Source organism: Platichthys flesus, chromosome 10 (assembly GCF_949316205.1).
Source record: "Platichthys flesus chromosome 10, fPlaFle2.1, whole genome shotgun sequence".
NCBI classification, from domain to species: Eukaryota; Metazoa; Chordata; class Actinopteri; order Pleuronectiformes; family Pleuronectidae; genus Platichthys; species Platichthys flesus.
The window spans coordinates 18,642,702-18,663,836 of NC_084954.1; the positions used below are offsets into that span (position 1 = coordinate 18,642,702).

The window sequence follows — 21,135 nt, forward strand, 5'->3', positions numbered from 1 at the left end:
ATTTGTTAGTAAACACATACACTGATGGCTCAACATTTGTTTTATTTTACAGATTATTTACAGTAGGGATAGAATATTAAATCTTTTTCATCCAGGATTCCTAAAAGGGAGAGCAGCTACTGACCACACTTCCTCAGTTTCACCAGGAACGCTGAAAATAGACAAGTAGACTATGATCATTTATGTGCGTCATCATCATTTATAACTCTTTACATTAGGACTTGGAAGTGTTATATCATCTGACCTGTGTGGCTTAATTGTACAGGGTGAGGTCTGGCGATATAAGGAACACTCCCGAAGGCTGGATGTCCATCTGTGAACAACTCTTCTGTAATATCAGTAAAATGTCCAATTTAAGAAATGTTAAAAAACATCAGGGTCCACATCAAAAAACGACACATCTGCTGTATTCTCTTTAAGTCACCTTTGTCAGGTTCATCTGTCGCCTCCTCTTCCTCCTCCTCGCCGTGCTCTTCATCCAGGGGCGGAGGTTTCCTGGTGCAGAACTGGCCATTTTTCTGCATAGCCGGGGCCACCAGCCAGTGTCGCACTGGAACCTCCATGATGTGTTCACACAGCAATGGGAGCTGCATACAGCGGAGGCCTTCCAGCAGGTCAATAACCTGTGTTATGCTGGGTTATAGGGGCAGAGTCAGGAAACAGGTAAATGTCTTTCTGTTACTGCAGATGTGAGACAATTAGCAACTAAAATGAACAATTATAATGTGTTCATTTGGCTTTTATTTTTAAACAGGAATCAATTAAATGTATATTAATAAAATGTAACACAGTTATGCTGTTTAAATCTGGTTGAAACTACAACTATGTTAATACTGTAAGGACTGAATATGTATTAAGAATATATGGGAGTGGTTTGAAGACTAAGAGGACATTAAACTCATATTAAAAAGTGGGAGACTCCTTTGGTTATTTCTTTTAAAAAGAAATCAATGCGATCACTCTTATGAGCCTGGGCCTAGATTCCACATTCTTTAAAAGAGCAAAGCACAGAGGACATATCAAATTGGATCAATAGAAATCACATATGGTAATGTCCATGTACTTTACTTTCTTGTTCATATTTCTACTCTGACAGCTCGAGTTTAAATCTACCTATAAAATAAGGAGATCTGTGGTATCAATCTACTCTGCCAACTCACAGGAGGAAAGCTATTAAGTGTATCTCTTAAGATACTAAACTGTTTCTTAAAGGAACTTTCAAGAACTACCTCACGCAAGACGTGACTGCACTTTTTTTACAGCTCCGTGTCTTCCATCTTTTTTAAGCTCTATTCTTAGACCTGAAGTAAGACATGATGATATACACACTTGGCGAGGTAGATGGCACACACAACTCCAGGGTACAGATGTGGAATCACAGTGGGTAAAACCAGGTGAGGGTTCACCAGGTCCAGAGCAACCTGCAACCGACATCAGCTGAGTCAGGGTCATTTCACGTAAATCCCACAGTTCATGCAATGCTCTAAAGTTGATTACAAATCTGTAAACATTCTGACCGCGTGGAACGCCTGACCAGCGAGCAGCGAGGAGGCCGTGCAGAGGTCAGCGATGTGAAACTGGACATTGTCGGGCCACTCCTCCCCCCGACGCAGGCACCATGATGTCCGCCAGCGTTTGTAGTTTGTTACGGCTCTCTTATGGTGGTCCTCCCTGACCTCCACACTCAGCACGCTGCCCTTAGAACCAACTGGGGGAAACAAGAGCAAACTGTGATCCGATCCATCCTGTACACTCCACACAGACGTAGAATATGCTCCACATCCAGCAGCCTGACTGTGATCACCTTTTAGTGGATGTGACAGTTAGTCAGCAGGAAACCACAACTTCAGATATTGTGACCTTTCACCTCAACCACTTGTCTTCATCACATATACCTAGTGATGAATTGTAAAAAAGGTGCTTTTGGAACTATAGAACTGCTAAAGCACAGCTGTTTTGTCACAAATTTTGTTATCCTTTCATTTACGCATCCATTCAATTTTGTATTATATTACATTATTATTAAATTTAAACAACCTTTAGTGAAACAACTCCATTTATGGCTGTGATCCCAAATATTCTGAAACAAAGTATTTGTCATTCTCTGCCCATCGAGAATTTAAAACAAGATATTTTAATCAGGAACAAAAATTTGTCCTGACAGTTGAAAGAACAATATTTTGACATTTATCATGATATACCGATATAATATCAGTACACTCTTTCGGGCTGTATCTCCCTGACCTAACCTAACTATAAAATACGTTTCTCTTTCAGGGAACACAAAAACATCCTGGAAACATGAAACTTTCACTGTAATGCGTCAACCTCTTAAGGTGCTACCACTTTAATGGTGGACAGACACAAACAGATGGTTTAGCGAACACAGACCTGCTCTGGACAGAAACAGAGACATGGCCCCTGATCCAGAGCCTGACTCCAGCACCCTGTCTCCCTCTGTGACGTCCATCATCAGCTGCATGGCGGTTGCATCCTAGCGGAAACAAGGAAGTTCAAATATTCCAACAGTGTCTTTGAGAGGAGCATTTTATTCGTGCAAACCCTGAAAAGACACAGAAAATGGCGTGCATTTTGTTAAAGACGACAAAAATACCTTTGGGTAGGCGATGGCAGGCCCCCTCCTCATATACAGCACATAATCCTCCAGAGTGGCCCGCCGAATGAGGAAGGGAACGCCCAGGCTTGACTTCAGGAACCGACCTGCAGGCTGCCCGACTATGTCATCGTGCGGGACGAACCCCCAGCTGCTGTGCAGGCGACTCCCAGTCTGAAGATTGAACATCTTCCTGAACTCCACCCAACCTTTCTTGTAATACTCGGCGACGAGCAGCTCCCCGGACACAAGCATCTTCTCCCCCGGGAGAGAGGCTGGCGTGCACCTCTCTGAAGGGTTTGGTTCTGCGGCGGCGCCAGATGCATGATGGTCATCTGATCCATCCTCTCTAGGTTCCGTCTCAGGATGTCCACTCTGCTCTTGTGGGCAGTGTGTGAGTGACGCCGGTGTGTTGGAGGTGTCCTCAGCTCCCTTCTGGTTCTGCTCTCTCAGCTGCTGAACCTCCAGGCTCAGATCCTCCTGAGGCAGCAGACTGCTGATCCTCTCCAGAGGGGACAGGGCTCTCCTCCTGCCCAGCAGCGCTTGTCTGGGTGTCAGCCTGGTGCTGGGGCCTGAAGGGTCTGAGTCCTCGCTCTCCTTCTCGTTATGTTTCACAGAACCAGTTAAAAAAGTTCTGATCCCACTTCTACTTTTAGTGAGTTTAACCAGTGAGTCCCTGTGTCTGACATGTCTCTGACTGCCTGTGCAAACTCTCACCAGTCTGTGCACCAACAGAAATCCAGCACTGGGCATTTGTAGAGTCATAACTCCGGATTATGACAGAATGTATAAAGTAAAGAAAATGTCCTGAGATCCCGTTCAGAGAAATAAACCTAAAAAGCAGCTTCCGTTATTATAATCGAGATGTATTCCGCATTAACAAACAGCTCAACTAAACACAGGAGCTTACCATGGAGAAAGTTCACCTGCTGCTCTTACAGTGTGGTCATGTTCCTCTCATGGGTCTGCAGCTCGGACAGACCATAGACTGTATGATGCAGACAGAAGGTCACCATGCTGGAAAACACACGCGAACCGCGTCATCACTGAGCGACATATGTAGTGCATTGAGTCTTCCAGCAGAGGGAGATATTACAACTATGTTATACACACTGCATTAAACAGATGTACCGCCTGTATAAAAATCAATATATATGTGTTTGCATGCAGAATATATCAATATAATTGTATGTATTGTATGTAACAAATTAATTCCCCTACTGATTAACGCATTCACTCACTCAACCACCCACTCACTAACAAACAAACTAATTCACCCACCTACTAACACTTCCCGTCACTCACTCACCCACTTAATAACTAACAAACGAATTAACTAACTCACTCACTCACTAACCAACAAACTAACTCACTAACTCAACCCATATAAACAGGTTTGAAGTTGTTGTCTTTGCTGCGTTCACGTGCTATCAAAAGCTGTGCGTACATTCAATGCGCACCTTTCCAATCCATTGAGAAGTGATTTAGATGTAAATACATCGCCTATTCAAATAATTAATTCATGATTGAGTTCTGTCTGTAGTTATTGTCTAATACCTCGTATTACTTTTGTACATATCGTTTTCACCCGTCCTTAAATGTAATATTTACAGCTAGATCCGGTTGTTACGAGGGACCATGAAGCTGCTCGTTGTGCTGCAGCAGCCAATGGGAGCGAGCCTGCGCTGGCGCGCTAGTGCGCATGTGCACACGGAGCCGCACGTGGTTCGGTGTAAACGCGACACGCAGACGCACGCAGCGCTTCACAAATGGCGGCCGACGCTGGCATGTCTCCGCTGCAGCTACCTTGTGCGTTCTCGCCCAAATCGCGGCAATACTTAGCGTTGTGTGCCCAAGATGGCAGACTGCGCATCTGGAGCACGGACAGTAAAACGCTCCACCAAGAGTACGTGCCTTCAGCCCACCTGAGTGCCACTTGTACCTGCATAGCCTGGGGACCATGCCGGACAGCCAAGGTATGTGAGGCGGAGGGCTGCCCCGCTGTTAGCATCAGGAGCTAGTGAGGCCTGTGGGGCGGCGTGAGCGGTTTCTGTTTAAAACAAAGAGGCCACAAAGATGTCGCTGTTTTTTAAGAGAACGTGCACTCGAGGTCTGAACCTCTATGCTGTGTGTCGGTACGGGCGCAGCCATGTGTCAGACACTCTCGGAGATAGCGGCGTTGCCACGTTAGCCGCTAGCTAGCTCAAACCAGCTGCGCAGGACGCACATGTTGCTCCCACATGGTAAACCGAGAAATCACGGACAACGTCCCACCTTTAGTTTTCTGGTGGAACAACCTGTACTGACAGTTTAGTGCAAACACATACATTGGAAAATGTGTTTACTTATCTTTCAAAGCCGTAATTGCTAAGAATAAAGAAGTTCTTTAAGTTAGCATTAGCTCGCTAGAGCTTCAGCAGCGTGTGCCTCCATGACACCCGAGGAAGGAAAGGCTCAGAAAGTTTCACCTCGGTTTATCTCCTGTCAGATTGTTCAGATGTAAACATCAGTTAGGGGGTTCGGCTTATAAGTGAAATTAAACCTATAACCTTGCGTGTATTTCTGTTAACGATCTGTAAATCTTTTACATTAATAGTCCGTATGATTATCACATTCTCATATGACTATGATTCAGACAAAGTTTTTTCCTTTAACTGCTGCCAATGTGTTGGATTAGACTTCAAACCAGTTCCTCTCAATATCATCAGAATTACAATTAAGTCTCCAATTGTTCAAACCTGTTATTACAGATGTCATGGTTATTCATTTTAAGAGTGTCATTTCAATGTGTCTGTTTCAGGAGGGGCCAACGAGGAAGAAGAGGAAATCGGAGGCTGTGCAGGTGGAGGAGAAGGCTGACCTGTTGGCAATGGGCACAGCAGCCGGTACAGTGCTTATCTACAGTGCAACCAAGGGAGCACTGCACTGTACCCTGGTGAGTTGCACTGATTTGTATGATATCTTGTACCATGTCCAACAGAGGTGAAATAAAAAAGATCCTACACGATCAAGTTATCTTTTCTGAATGTGATGTGTTCATAGTCATCAGAGAACCTGTAAATTATAGATGTATTTCTTTGTTGGACAAAGAATCCTGAAGCTGAAATTCATCCACACTATTTTCACTGAGCTGATGATTCTGTGAAACTGCCATACATGATCATTTTTTAGGCTGTAGTTACTGTTCGGGCTGTGACTAACATTAATTGGGGTTTCCAGTAGAGTGAGGATTCAATATTAGGGACTGGCAAGATGTTAACCGCAGTTTCCTGGTGATCCTCCAAACCTTTCTAGTTTTCTCAACTTTTAGAAGCCGAGCACAGATAAGAACGTTTTTCAAACGTGTTACTTTTTGACATGTTTTGAATTATGTCAGTGTCCGTGTCAATTATGGTAATATTAGGAGAGAGCTGGCTCGTTTGAACTTATAGACCAGTATGTATTTTTTATTAAACTATATTTAATATATATTACTGAATCATCCTCAGTGGGCTCCTCCTTTTCAAAACAAATGGACCAGGAAATGGAAAGTGATAAAAAAATAAACTGAATAAAGCAGTTTCACTTTATAAATCATTGTTTCTCTAATGCTGTTTGATGGACACGGGGCATCAAGAGGAGCTGCTGGCGGATAATGAAGCTGCTCAGCTTTCTTCTCGCTGCTTTGCCTGATTTTTGGTTCTGGTTCCCTTAGTTTTCTTCACTCAGGAGATTTTCATTTTGATCCAAATTATCCACAGAGGTCTCCCCTGCTTCAAAACAAACAGACCAAGTAATTATAAGTTTAAAAATTATGATTAAAGGACTTTCAGGTTATGGAAAATCAGGAAGGGCTGTTGGTTCAGTTAGTTTCTCTACGATCCAGGCGTACGTTGACTAAAATCCTTTATCCCAGTAAAAGTTATCAAAAACTGACAATGACGTGACTTGAAACTTTTGCAATGTAGTCTAATGGAGACGTTTGAATGTTCAGCCAACAGCACAGGTATATAAAAAAACATATATGGTAGGGCCGAGCGATAATATGATAAGATAATTATCCCAATATAACTTCTCCTCGATAGAAATATAAGACTTGGTCAAAACAACGTCGATAGAATTCATCCATCCATGAGAATATTGCTGCTCCGAACCAATCATGTGGCTGGATTAAAGAGAGCCACATCATGTTAGGTTGACACACACAGCACAGAGTGTAGGACTAGCAGACACGCAGGGCTTAATGTTTGAGCTCCTTCGTAGAGGTGAACGACATTGCAGCGATGCAGAGACAGAATGTAATCAATGCATGTCTTCCTCTACGTTCATTCAGGACTGGCGCACATTAAAGATCCACTCGTCCTGTGTCAGAATCTCTGTTGGAGTCTGCTTCCTCCTCACTGCACCGCCGACCTGTGCTCACTTTACACTACAAAACAAAAATAAACACTGTACAGTACTGAGGCCCGTAATCAGGATTATGATTTGACCACCAATAATAACTAAATACGTGTATCAGTTTGTGTGAAGCGGGACAGAGACGTGCGCACACTTCTGCAGACATTAGACATTCCTCCCGCAGATTATGCCGCAACGCTGTGTTTTACGTTCATTGTTGCAGAAGAAACGACGCCCTAACATAAATATGACTTCTGATTAGAAAACATCAGAGGAGCAGGGTCACTTGTTGACCTGCGCAGAGTAATGCGCCACTGATTTGATTGATATCTCATGTGTTGATATCGACTATGAAAAAAATGATAGGGATATATTTTTCTCCATATTACCCAGCCCTATCTGAAAGTATTAAAAGTAGGTAAACACTGTAATATCATAACATCAAAAGTCAGCCACAAACTACAGCCTCTAAAATATCCATAAACTGCCGTCAACACCTCAGACAAGCAGTAACTTACATTAACAAATTTTCTGGGCCAAACCGTGGACTGTTCTGCAATAACTAGGTGATACATTACCAGTACTTGAAGCCTTTACTGTTGAATGATGGGACAATTTGTTTTGCCACTGCTAACTCTGATCTGTCTCTGCCAGGATGGAGGCCATAGTGGAGGAGTGAATTGTGTCCATTGGCACCCTGAAGACAGTTTATTATACAGCGGCTCAGATGATTCAAACATTATCGAGTGGGATCTGCAGACGGGCAAGATGCGAAGGTCAGTATCAACTTAAGTGTTTTTTGTTTTTTATCGGCATTGACGAGAATAGAGGTGACTCCTGATTACATCTGGATTACTTTTAATAACTGACCAAATAACACATTGATCTTGAGTCACATTGTTTTGCTTAAAATCTAAATGGGGAATGTTCTTTCATTTGTTTTTAAAGAGGAACATTATATGGTCTCTATAGAGCTTTAGAAGGCTATAGAGTATACTGAGAATGGGGAGTAATAAAAATTTCAATATAAATACATAAACTGTCATAAGCGTTTAGTAACAGCAGCATCTTAGGAATAGATTTACCATCAGTTGGTTATTTTCTTTTTTTTACCACTCTAGAAATCCTTTTGTAAGTTGAGCTCAGTGGACTGTTTGGTGGCTGCAAGGAATGTTTGCTCTCCCACCTGATTTTGACTGAGCTGTTTGCTTTAGGTTTCCACTCAATTTCAGCTTGCAAATGTACAATGTGTTAGAAACTGCCGGCTGCTTTGTGTGAGTTTATGCTGCCCTGCAGTTCACTCATTCATAACACTCCTATACATGAATATCAGACATTCTGAAGGGATTAATCTGTCTCGTGAAAAGTGAGCTCATGTCCTTTCTAACGTACCTTAAAAAAAAGTAAAATACTCTTGTTCAGTATGGTTGGGTATCGTTAGGCATTTTATTGATTCTGATCGATTCCGGTTCTTATCGATTGCCCATTCCGAAATTGTAACAAAAAAATTAAGTCACACTTAACAATTTATTGCAGCTTATTTTAGCCACATTAGCCATGCATGCTAGGTCGCGTCTAAACAAATGGTAGGTGGTGACTTGACTTACTGCATAAGGAAGCTCCTGCTGATTAGTTGACATGCATTTCTTAGTAGAGGTAGAGTAAAATGTCTGTGTGGACTTAAGGAGAAACTCCGGACCCAGTTCTCTGGAGTTGCTCAGGAGGAAATGTCTGGAAACGGCTTTGGTCAGTTTCAGGGTTTGCACAGCTCTGAGAACGGCACGTCCCAAGAATAAAGTCCCACAAGTCATTGACTGAGTTCACTTATTCTTTCACTGTTAAATATGTAGTTTAATCTGAAAAAAAGCAATACCTCTACTAGAGGGCAGGGCATAGTTGCTTTTCTGATAACGACAAACATGGTAACAGTGGAGTTTTGATAATGAACCTTTTAAAAAGTAGTGTCTATTTGCCCCTTTGCCCTGGAAAATGTAGATACAAAATCTCTACTTAAAGTTCCGCCAGTGTTGAAATGCAGATTACAAACTGAAGAATCAGGCTGTTTCTGCCTTTATCACAAGTAAGAGTAGCTTCCAGTTGATAACATTTTGCATCTTTTATTTAGCGCCTTTCAATGGGCCCAAGAATGCATTATATAAGTCGGTGAGGATAATTGGTCAATATAGTTTTTTTCTCATTGCTGCAATTTTCTGCTGCTTTCAGGTGTTCTATGTGTTGGAAGAATGGTCCCCATTATCCAAAGTAGTTAGTAGAAGTCTCAGCTTTTTCTATAATGGTCTTATGTAAGTAGACAGCTCTAACACTGGTGTTAGCACTTCACACAATGTGCAAGGTGTGAACAGCACCAAAAAGCCATCGTAAAAAGCTGTACCATTGTGCGTTTATCGCTGTATTTCACTGGTGGCTGATACAGTAGCTGCACAGCCAGTTGGTACAGTCATGACCTCTCATGCCCACCATAAATCCTCAATTGATGCCCTGTAAAGCCCATTCCTTGTCCACAAAATGCTTTTGGGGAGCGCTGAGTGCCCAGTACATCTCCTGCTTCTGTCAGGTGGAGTGTAACAGTAAACTGCTGAATAGAGCTGTAAAATCGTAGGTAAAAATACAGGGATGGGGAAACACAATAGAGGAAGTACGTTGGGAGGTTGGCTGTAATAAAGCAGGCTCCTGGTCCTGTAGAATGTGAAAAACATAGGTTTATAGTCTCTTTTATTTTTCATATATATAAAATGGATAAACCTCTGTACCAACTTCTGGCTGTCTCTTCATCGTTGACACAGCAAGTGGAAGGCAGACCGTGCAGCAGTGACCAGTCTGTGTGTGAGTCACGATGGGAAGCTGCTGCTTTCAGCTGGACAGACGATCAAGATGTGGGACCTGGACACCAAGGAGCTTTACAGGGTAAGTCAAGTTGCTTTGACATTTATATTTGTTCCTTCCGATCAATTTCAGCTTCTGTTGTCATAAAAATAGGAACGATGGAAGCTGCAATCTTGACATAAGTGCTACTAAATTACAGTTTCAACAGCACCTTTGTGTAACTGCAGAGCGATGATGGGCAATATAAACTACGTGTTGCTCCGAACCCTCTTAAAGCAGGAGTGACTCAACTGTCCATCTGTCTTTATTCTTGTTTCTGTGCAGACATTCACAGGCCACTCCACAGCTGTGACGACCCTGCGCTTTGCCACCACACGACCCCCCGACAGCAACGGCCTCTATTTTCTGTCTGGTGCTGCCCACGATCGGCTGCTCAGTGTATGGTGAGTACTCATCTGGAGTTGCTGATGACGCATTGTCTCGTCAAGGGTTGCGTTGCTGTTTGGCCACATTAAGTTGACGACACTTAGATTGTTGTTGAAATAAAACATTGTTCTCGCACTGCAGGCAAGTACGAGAGGACGGAAAGGACAAGAACTCGGTGGTGTCGTTCACGATGACGGACGAGCCACAGCACATAGATCTTGTCCCTTCTAACAGCAAGGAAGAGGTCAGAGAGGAGACATGTGTAACTGGTTATTAGAAGTGTAACTTTGCCTGTAGTTGTACTGAAATGTTAAGCTAAGAATCGACTTAGTGCAGTCTGATTTGACATATGAAAATGTTTTTGAACCCTGTGTGTGTGTCTAGTGTGACTTTGTAGAAAATGAAAGACATGTTTAGCTTTAAAATAAAAGTCTCATAGGGACATCTGTTTGAATCACCTTTGGACTATGTGCAGATGTTAATGTGTGTGGTTTTTCGTTTGGACAGGCGGTGAGGCTGGCGGTGGTGTGCAAGGATGGACAGTTGCATCTCTTTGAGCACTTTTTAAATGGGTAAGTCCTTCAAATACTGAATGCTTCCAGTGGAGAGTAACAAGACCAAAGCAATTGCACACTGTCCTGTTGAAGAGTGTCTGTTTCCTCCTTACGTTTAGGTTTGTGTTCTAGTGTGTGTCTGTACCTAACACCTCTGCATGCCTTCAGTTATACCTCATCTACTGACCTGCACAGTTTAAACTGCTGTTTAGATATACAGGTCCTCCATCGAGTCTTAGAGTAATTTTCATATTTGTTCACACTCAACGTTGGTGTGTTTGCTCCGTAATGGCTGCTAGGGGACACTGCACCACCAGCAAATGACGCTCAATCTGATGAGAAATATTCCCTTCACCAACAAACCAGTGATTCTAAATTGTGTTGTGCGTTATGTGAAATTCTCTTGTTGCATATTAATTTACAACACAGAAATTTGAATCAGCATTGTACACTTCCTGTGGTCATGGCTCATATCAACATCTGTCCCCATAGACCCTGCAAGAAGCCCTTGTCGCCCTTATGTACGGTGCAGATGTCAGACACAAAGGACTCACCGGTGCCCATCCCCCTGCTGGCAGCAGCACTCGGAGCTGATAGCCGGTCTGTGCTGCTGGCCTATGGCAACCACCTTCAGCCTGTGATGGAGAGAGCAGTGAGTACACAGAAGGCTGTGAAAGTAAACCTGTGCCGTGTGTTTATGCACGCTAACCACCTGTGTATACATAAAAGGATATACTATACTCATAGGAGGATGCAAGTGTAAAACTAAAGTGACAAATATATACTGTAGGACTCTGTATGTTTAATAATTTTTCCTGAGATGAGTAAGCAAAATGGGCAAGTAGTAGATGTGTAGAGGAAATGAATTGAATAGGGAGCTTAGACGCTTGTTTAAGTCTTGTGATGTGTGCAGTCCTGCTCCTGTCTGAAACACAGTAGGTCTGGTTTATGGTTGTGGTCGGTAATGATCTTGACAATGGTAGTATCTTAAAATCTTTGACTCATTATCATGTAAAAACTGCAATGTAAATGTATTTGTTTGTTGAGAACCTAATTACTTTTACAAGGCAACAGCCTATCTCGTCTGATCACCATTAGGTGATACGGACAGTATTTTCAATCTCTTGGTGTAGACAGCAGAGATCTGGTTCTTTTATCGCATTAGCAACGTCTCTCCACATAAAACACCAACAGTGATACTTTTTGTAGGTGTTTTTGGTTCAGTTGACATTTATGTTGATTTCTGTAAACAGGTCAATGTGTTTCACCTCTTTTGATCTTCACATGGATGGTTAACCTGCGGGCTACCAAAGCCGGCTCAAACTAGAACCAGCATTTTAGGTGTTGGATTATGTTTTGTCATTCTTAAGTACCTACCCACTTGCTGATTATCCCCCCCCCCCCTTTAGTAACTTCATAGGACTCTTGTTCTTGTCAGCCTTGAAGCATCTGTGTTGATCAGACTCTGGATTCACGTCTTTCCACCTTTTACAGGAGATTAACACATCAGAGAGACATGTGTGTTTGACCCGGGATGTTCAGACCCACCTCGCCCTTTCCATGGAAACCATCGTTTCTAAGGTAACACCTGGTTTTCTTATATACCGTAGAAGTCGAGACTAACATCGTCTCAGCTGGTTATTTAAACATTATATGGTGATCCATGATCACTGCTGAAATATTCAAATTGTACCTTAAATAAAAATGTCCCTTTCAGGTTAAAACCCCGATTGTCAATGCCAAGAGCAAAGTGTTGGTCCCAGGGCTTCCTGGTCACCAAGCCCCAGTAAAGGGAACCACACAGGGATCAGAGAAGAGGAAAAAGAACTCTGACACCAAAGAGGTAAGATCAGGGTCAGTGGTGAAAGCACCACTCTGTAGCTAATGTCATCTTTCTCTCTTTCATTCTTTGACCCAAAACACTTTTTTGGGAATCTCCTGCTGCATTGTTCATATTTGGAAGTCCGACTCTAGATAAAGTCTTTCTCTGGAGTTCTTGTCTTAACACAGCCGATGTTGTCACTACACATTCCATTAAAAACTTTAAAATATTGAACCGTAGAACCTGAGTAATATAGATAAATCTAGCACTTGAATTGAGCTAATTCCTTTTGACTTTTCTTTCTTTTAGATGTCAATAGCAGAGCGACTTGGTGAAATCGATCTGTCAGTCTCCTCTGAGAAGGGAGCTCCTAAAGGGACGGCCTCTTTACTGACTGACAACTTTGCAGTGCTGCTGGTGCAGGGCCTGGAGAGCAACGACGCCAACATCCTAAATGTGAGTTCTCCTCTCACAGCCCAGCATCTGAAATTAAACATTCAGTCTAGTTTGGTTTTTCATCCGAGTTTGTTTTGCCAGCGGACTCAGCTCATTTTCTATTCAAAGACTTAAAAGCTAAATGTTTTATTTTTGTCATTAGAATGTTATCTCAAACCCAACTCATTTATCAAAGGAAGTCTAAATGTTAAGGGGCAAACGTTTCTACAGTCAAACAAGTTGGTATGAAACGTCCTGAATATTGATGTGTACTCGGTGTAAACCTCTGCAATAACTTTGTCGCATCTTTATAACCTTTTTTCTTTTTTTGGTCCTGTGCAGAAAGTATTCCAAACTCGCAAAGACATGGTAATAAAGAAGACGGTTGCTCGGTTACCGCTCCCAGCTGTTTTACCATTGGTGGAAGAGGTGAGTGTTGGTCTCTGAGACAGCAGTCTGCTCTGGTCTTTTGTCACACTATCAGGATTTCGAAGTTAAGTTGTGTTGCCTCTTGTTGTTGTAGTTTAATTCATCCTTTTTTATTTCCTCCGCTGTAGATCACAAAGAGGCTCCAGGGGCATCCATTTATGTAAGTGAAAACTTAACAATCACCTTATAATTGGTCTACGCTCAGCGTTTCTTCACATTAAAGACTGTAGACGATACAGATAATGATGTTTGTTCTGCTCTTACTTTTCACCTGATTTTCACCTAGGTTCAGTCTATAGCTAAAATAGTTAAGTTGAGTTCTAGTCTCAATTCCACCATTGAATCTGTAATTTAAATTTTACATTTGAAGTCATATTTGTGTACAATGCATGTGTGATCACAAATGTCTGAGTGAGAGGCGCCACAGTTTTTGCGGAATTACTGCTGAACTAACGGCCCTCCAAGTATAAAGTCACTAGAAAATCAGGAGACTTCGTTGTGAACCCAGCAACGTGTGCGGTGGTTAACAACATTTCCAACTCGCGACAGATGCAGAAATAAAAAATATATACCAGTTTTAGAAATGGTGTCGTACACATTGGGGCTGCACAACTGTTTAAACTGTGACAAAAAGTATGTGACATGCATTCACACTCTGCAATGTGATATCAGTTAGAGCCCTTCTGCCCTAGGTAATAAATGAAAGATATCTCCTGATGTATGCGGAGGATCTGCTGCTGCTGTGAGCGCCTCTGTGTAGATCCCCTCCCGCTGTGTTGTCCATGTGTGAAAAGTAAACTCCGTAGCCAATTCTCCAGATTTTACCCACAGGTCATGTCTAAAAAGGCTTAAGTGATTTACCGGTTTTCCATGACTGAATAATTACCATTGTTGCTGTATATAAACAGTGCCTCGTGGGTAAATGCAATCAAGAAGCTGGTTTCTCTCTTGACAGCATATGCATTATTTCCCTCCAACAGGGCAGCTCTCATGGTACGGTGGCTCAAGGCTGTAATCATGCACCACACATCATACTTGGCATCGGTAAGTCTGTTTCTTTGCCTCTACTATTCATGAAGCCAAAGGCTCCAGTTTGTTGATGTTTGATTTGTGATCGCCTGAAGCCTTCTTCTCTTTTATGGTGCAAATTCAAAATGGAAGTGATTGAGATGAGAACAGACATTGCATTGTACAGTAATACACATGACCTTAATCAAATGGTTCATCTGAAATGAAGTCAAACTGTGTTTCTAATGCTGCCATCTTGTGCATTTGGAGTCAGGGTAACTCCATCGATAGACCCTTGATGAATCACAAGTCGGTTTCAGTTGTCAATCATGGCGTCTTTTTATTCATCAAACAACATTCAGTGTGGTAACCACTATCTGAAATTACCTTTTTGAGATATTAATTTGAACCTTTTTGCCCGGTCCACGTCACATCCACTAACATAGAGGTAGAATTGATAAACAATAATTGAGCAGCAATGGAGATGCTTTGGCTTCCCTTTTGGCAGTTATGGTGTCCATCTTTATGTACAGTCTGTGATCCAATCTTTATGTTGTGATTTGCCCAAAGCATAACACAAAGCTGTTTGAATAAAACACTGCATCTTATTTACACCAACAGTCGTTGCCTCCACCTTACAGCATAGATAAAAGGACTTTGACAGTCTGTACGATGGTGTGACTGCAAGAAAGATATCTCCATAGCCAGTATTTACTAAAAACGTTAATGATATTCATTTTTATAATTTTTTGAAGATAACCCTTTGACCTGTAGCATAGCACGATCAGCCAGCTAACATTTTGATGTTTCAAATGACTTATCCCCTGACCTGTGAAGAGGTACACGCAAACAGAACATTTACAGTTATCGATCTTAACAAGACAATCTCTTTTAGTGACCGCTGCGTTTCCCCTTGTACCTCGCTTCAAGTGGGGACTTGAATGTGTTTGCTATGAAAGCAGTGGTGAGCTGTAGAGATGAGTCCTTGACCATGGTCTCCTCAATCGATTGCTTTCTTTTTTGTGTATTTCCTGCTTCTGAAATGTTTCTACTTGTCTGGAATCCACAGCTGCCAGACCTGGTCACTCAGCTGGGAGTGCTCTATCACATGATCGAGAGCAGAGTGAAGATGTTCCACAAGCTCACAAAGCTGCACGGGAAACTGTATCTCGTCATGACACAGGTGAGTGTCGCCATGTACAGAAAACATGTCCTGTATCTTGAAGAGTTAAAAAACAGATGGACTCTGCGGTGTTGAGGCAGGGGTTGGATGTTACGAATCAAACTCTGCTCCGGATATGCCTGGTGTCCATGCTACTCTAGATCACTGTTGTATAATTGTAAAATTCAGAATTTAACTGCACAACTGCTTACATGTGTAGAAGCCATTATCCACTTGCAGACTTGTGTTTGACTCTTAATGCAACCAGCAGCCAACCCTTTTCTTCATACACTGGCATGTGCATAACCAGTGTAAGAGAATGGTCATGTTAGGTGCGTTAGTATGGGCATGGAGTAAATCTGATGCTAAACCTAATCATTTTAGTTTTAAAACGCTGTGGTATGGATGTTGCCTTAGATGCCCTACTGATGAGGGTTTAGAGTCAGTCACCTGTTGCTGGTTCATCTCATTGTGACTGTGATAGAACAGAGAATCAATACGTTTCTTTGTCAGCTTGGATTTATTTCCAAAGTTGCAGTTAAACTCTCTCCTCTAGACCACATCCTCATTCGCACATTCCTCCCACATGGACAATTATCAGTTCGAGAAATTGCCACGTTGACATTTGTGACCTTGTAGAGAAAGCGCTGGAGCGATCTGCTCATGAAAGTGAACAGCGCTTCTTTCTCCCACGTTTCTGCTACGATCCTCACATCAGCATCACAATAAATTCCGATGACGATGCATTTTACAAGGACAAGACGGATTGAGTCTCAGAAATGGAAAGTTTAGCTCCTGACCTTGATGAGGGGGTAGTGAGTGGGCACTCTGCTTGTGAACACACTGCTTTACTTGAAGGCCCTAACAAACCTAATCCAATAACTGTGTAAACATGCAGCCACTAAGTGGATCAGGTGTGAAGTGAGGACACTGAGGGGGGGCTGAACCTCTGGGTCTTGACAGGGCAGCTGAAACATGAACTACATGGAAGTCACTTCTCCTTTTTGCCTACTGTTCCAATAGTACAACTTTCAGTGTCTGTTAGGAAAATGTAAGGTAATATGCTCTTGTCAAACTAATCATGGCTTCATATGTCTTAATATGTGGGAAGAATAATAATGTGCTCAAATCCAAATCATTGGATCACTAATGCTTGTCTCCCTTTTGACCACTAGGTGGCGACAAATGACAGCAGTAAGACAGTTACAGATGTTGACCGCACAGCGAAGCTGGTGTATGAAGAGGGTAAGTGCTGCTCTTATAGAGTCTACTTTTGTGTTCTGTGCCACTGAATAAAATTCAACTGTAAGTAAACATGGTGCGGTGTATAAGTCAGTGTTCGCTTCCTGACTTCCTTGTTCCTTAAATCCTTCCTATTTGGTGACGTCTCAGTTCCCAAAGCACTTCAAATCGCTTGTGTAGTATATTAACCTGGATGCGTCTCTGATGAGTCAGTGTGGTGAGCGGCAGCGGACGGGAGTAGAGAGATTATCTGGTTTTAACCCGGTAACCGCTCAGTTGCACGTTTCAGAAGCATGGCGGCCTGCCGTGATGCCCTCGACATGCTGTCGTGCAACAGGTCACGATGTCGCTCTGCTGGAACGCATCGTTTCTCTTTTCTTTCTAACTCACTTAGTTTCATGTCGGTTCATCATCACTCGTGCAGGACTTTCGATGATAACCATGTTGAATCAGCAGTGTTTTAGTTTTTTGATGAATGCAATGTTGCCCATCACTCAGCCATTCTTGGCAATGCACCGCACGCAAACATGATTCCTGTTGCCTGGCAACCTGTCGGGCAGTGTTCAGATCCTCCCCCTTTTTGAGCAGGAACAACAAGGCCCCACTCTGTTTATTCTCATTTCTCATTACCTCACTGTAGAAACCGCTTTATTGAGCCACATAGAAAATTGGCTTTCATGAAATAATTAAGCGGCGCCTTGAGTTGCAGCACCTCTGTCAGTGGTCCAGGATGTGAACGCAAAACAAAACACAGTTAAGGGGGAGCTGATGAGCAGGAGGTTGTTGCAGCCCTGTGCGGATGCTGCTGCGCTCTGAGCTTATTACGGCTCCAACACCGGAATCGGACACAGGGCATCAGACCTGTCGCACTAGTTAGTGAGTCCTAGTTTGTCCAGGTTGTGTTGACAGGATGCTAACAATTATTTTACAATCATTAACAATTCTGTAGCATGAGCTGGTGTAATCACAATGCATGGATCTTTCAGAATGTTGGATTAGATTGGGGACTGTGTAAATGTACAGATGTCTCCCAGGGTAGATGTAGATAATAGAGCTGCAAGTTCGTGAATTTTAAATGTGGATAGATACCTTTTGCATAATAATTCAAGTTGACTTGTCTCATCTTCCACTTGTAACTAGGAATGTTTGAAAGCATTTACATTAACAATTTTATTGTTGGTAAAATGGTCTTTTAACATCCATAAACCTGCATCATGCATTTACTTATTTTGGCTGGAGAAAAAGAGTCTGCTCCAAGCAACAGTTCAGACTCTTAAAGATGTGTGGCTCACGTTCCCCTTTATGATATAATACTTACTTTTCATATCCGTGATACTAAGCTCTGCCTCATTTCCCTGTTCAGCAGCATCTGAACTTATTTACAGTGAAGATATTTACTCTGGCTCTGTATCAGTGTCTACTGGTCAGCGTGTCTGCAGCAGATGGCGACCGGCTGACCTAATGGTGCAAATATTCTTAGCAAATCATATTGACATTTCTCCTGCTGCAACACACTAAGTATTGTTGTCATAACCAAATGACCCGGCTCTGGCATTGAGATGCAAATACCTGCAATCCCTCCGCAGGAAATTTATGAACAAGTAAAGGCACCGCTTTCTCTGTTGCTTCATTTTCTCTATCTCTTAGTGTTGGGATTGTTTCCAGGTATTAATGTAATCCAAACAGTTTTGCAGCTTCAGCTGATGGATTTGTTTTTCTTTGTTTGCCCGTCACAGAATCATCAGATGAAGATGAGGCCTCTGGTGATGAAGGTCTTCCTGATGAAGACTCTGATGTAAGTATGATACAGTCAGAAAAAGGTTGTGTATCGTTTGGGTTTTTGTCCCTCATACCTTGGGAGGGGGGGGATCTCCATGTTGGGTCAACGTGGTGATGGCTTAGTCATTGTTGATGGAAGTATTGTGACTACTGAGTAATGTTTTCACTGAGGTGCTCATTTTTCGCTTTCTTGTGTCAGAACTGGGAGGAGGAGGAGGAGGAAGCAAAGGAGGAGAAGATGGAAGAAGACCAGGAAGAACAAGCAGCAGATGAGGAAGATGAGAATCCGGACAGCAGAACTGAATCCAAAGCTAACGGAGAGGAAGACATGGAGAACGAGAGCGAAGAAGAATGAACACCAATCACAAAAATATGGACCTGAAAGAGTTATATAAACTTTCATTTTATTTTCCTGCTTTTGATTTTATTATCAGAAAAGAGTCTGGTTTTACAAAATCATGGGGCCCCTTGTTGAAACGCGGGCAGGTCAGTGACGTCCTGCTCCCGGTCTGTCCTTCTCCCCATCTGATGAACAGATGCTACATTTCAGGGAGGAGAGCCAAACTGATGCATGTTCTCCTCCTGCTCTGTCAGATCAAGTCTGTGTACCAACTCTGCAACCTGAGTTCTTTTGGTGGTGTTCCAGTTTGCCTTTCACTGCAGACTGCATTCCAAATGCAATGTTATATATTGAATAGTATTAGAACATTGTATATCCCTGCATAATGGTAGACGAGACAGCGCTCTGTCTCTAATTGGTTTATTCTAACCCGTCTCTGTGAGTGATCTGGAACGCTTGAGCTCAGGTGTGGAGTCGGTATGCAGGACCACCGGATCTTTGTTGGACAGAAACCTGCTTGAACCGGAGGTGGGTTCACCACCCCAAGACCATATAACATGTCCCCACATAATGTAAATCTTATGTACAGTGAAGTGTTTGTATGAGCTCTTCCCTCTACAGTTATCCCCCAGAAATCCTTGGGATTAAATGGACTCATGTAAAGTCTCCTGGATGCTGTATTTTTCTTTTCTTTTGAAATTGTTTCCAGATATTGCTTGTTTTAATTGTTCCTTTTGTGCGTTTAGTTTCGGTGCATGTCCTCATGTCCACCACCTTTGACCCATAGTCGCAAGGGCGACTGAGAAGAAAATGTGAACTTTTCCAAAAAATAGGTGAATAAATGGGTTTACAAAATGGCTTAATGTGTGTGGTCAGGGATGAGACGTGCTGCCTTTTTAAAAACAAGCCTCATTTAGGCACAGAAATAATCTTTAAATTAAATTATTTGTAGTTTACATGGATGTTTTTAATTGTTCCCATGCAGCCGAAGAAAAACTAAAGGGATGAGGGGTTCAGATCAGGTAGACCAAGTGGATGAAATGTTAGTTCCTATCGCGATGTATATAAACTTGTATATAGTGACATTTATTGATGACTAAATAACATTAGAACATTCAATTAAATAAAAAAAATTAACCCCAAAAAGGTTGGGTTCAAAATCGCACTGAAAATCAAAAGGGAAATATTGAAATCACAGGCTGATCCAACTTGTGTGAATTTCTTGACTCAATGGGGTTCAGCAGTGTGTGGCCGCCACAGGTTTTTATGTTTGGGCATCACAGCTCCTGGGAGGCTACTTTTGATGACCGCTGCATAATGTTCCAGACACTCAGACTGACCACATCATGCTGGACACTGACCTGCACCAGGAGGGGTCCAGTTCTACTAGGGACGAGGAAACTGCAAATCTTGCTGCTGGCTGAGGGCCATCCTCATGCTACCAGTAGTGAGAATGATCAGTCAGGAAAGACTAAGACCACCAACTAATGTCTTTTTGGGCATCGTCTTGCTTGTGCCTCTACTGCCAATTGATTCACAATCGTTTACATTTCCTAAAACTCCTGCAGTCAGTGTATTGAAATGTAGCACATCTTCCAAAAAATCTATTGAGAAACAGTTCTAATGACCGGAGAGCAGCCAAATGTCTGCTAAAGTGCAGTTACATTCAAATGTCTAAATAGCTGTGACTGGAAGGCAAGCAGGTCATCTAATCAGGTTGGCGGTTCAATACCCGGCTCATCCAGTCTGCATGTTGGAGTGTCCTTGAGCAAGACACTGAACCTAGTTGAACACATTGTGTGAATAGGACATGATGCAGAAAGCCCTGTACGAGTGTGTGAATGTATTGTAAAGCACAGTGATTGGTCGTTAGGACTTGGAAGAGTGCCAAATAAATACAGTCCATTTACCAAGGAGAAAGCAGTTCTGCTCAGGGGCTTTGCGTCATCGCCCGCTCTGGGTGAACATAACAGAATAAATGGTCTGGCAAAATTCCTGACTGTTGACGGGCTTCATATTGTCTCAGAACTTATTGTCATCACTCGGCCCTCTGAGCTCATCTACGTTCACAAAGTCTCAATACTAAATACAGAAATGTAAATA

General features: G+C 42.5%; 2 protein-coding genes across 2 annotated transcripts; one reads left to right on the plus strand and one right to left on the minus strand.

The window, feature by feature from the left end:
- Positions 1-24: 24 nt before the first annotated feature.
- trmt61b (tRNA methyltransferase 61B) lies at positions 25-3,821 on the minus strand. Its single transcript, XM_062397933.1, has 8 exons — positions 3,525-3,821; positions 2,615-3,447; positions 2,392-2,494; positions 1,518-1,708; positions 1,330-1,421; positions 425-633; positions 245-328; positions 25-151 (listed from the first exon to the last, which is right to left on the minus strand). The coding sequence occupies exons 2-8, from the start codon at positions 3,377-3,379 to the stop codon at positions 117-119; spliced, it is 1,479 nt and encodes a 492-aa protein (XP_062253917.1). The 5' UTR covers positions 3,380-3,447; positions 3,525-3,821; the 3' UTR covers positions 25-116.
- A 525-nt stretch (positions 3,822-4,346) lies between these two features.
- wdr43 (WD repeat domain 43) lies at positions 4,347-19,890 on the plus strand. The gene is made up of 18 exons (XM_062397167.1): positions 4,347-4,590; positions 5,415-5,549; positions 7,646-7,767; positions 9,796-9,916; positions 10,160-10,278; positions 10,403-10,505; positions 10,769-10,833; positions 11,308-11,467; positions 12,310-12,396; positions 12,533-12,658; positions 12,947-13,093; positions 13,415-13,501; positions 13,630-13,661; positions 14,482-14,545; positions 15,579-15,692; positions 16,847-16,916; positions 18,650-18,708; positions 18,892-19,890. Exons 1-18 carry the CDS (start codon positions 4,384-4,386, stop codon positions 19,045-19,047), a joined length of 1,974 nt encoding a protein of 657 aa, XP_062253151.1. The 5' UTR covers positions 4,347-4,383; the 3' UTR covers positions 19,048-19,890.
- Positions 19,891-21,135: the final 1,245 nt, after the last annotated feature.

What these genes read in the sequence shown, in the direction of transcription:
- trmt61b (XM_062397933.1), bottom strand. Translation starts at nt 3,379, where the DNA reads ATGACTCTACAAATGCCCAGTGCTGGATTTCTGTTGGTGCACAGACTG. An exon ending in CTGGTCAGGCGTTCCACGCG is followed by an intron (nt 1,422 to 1,517) that starts GTCAGAATGTTT and finishes TGTCGGTTGCAG; the next exon opens with GTTGCTCTGGACCTGGTGAA. An exon ending in TGTGCCATCTACCTCGCCAA is followed by an intron (nt 634 to 1,329) that starts GTGTGTATATCA and finishes CCTATAACCCAG; the next exon opens with CATAACACAGGTTATTGACC.
- wdr43 (XM_062397167.1), top strand. Translation starts at nt 4,384, where the DNA reads ATGGCGGCCGACGCTGGCATGTCTCCGCTGCAGCTACCTTGTGCGTTC. An exon ending in GATCGGCTGCTCAGTGTATG is followed by an intron (nt 10,279 to 10,402) that starts GTGAGTACTCAT and finishes CTCGCACTGCAG; the next exon opens with GCAAGTACGAGAGGACGGAA. An exon ending in TGTATCTCGTCATGACACAG is followed by an intron (nt 15,693 to 16,846) that starts GTGAGTGTCGCC and finishes TTTGACCACTAG; the next exon opens with GTGGCGACAAATGACAGCAG.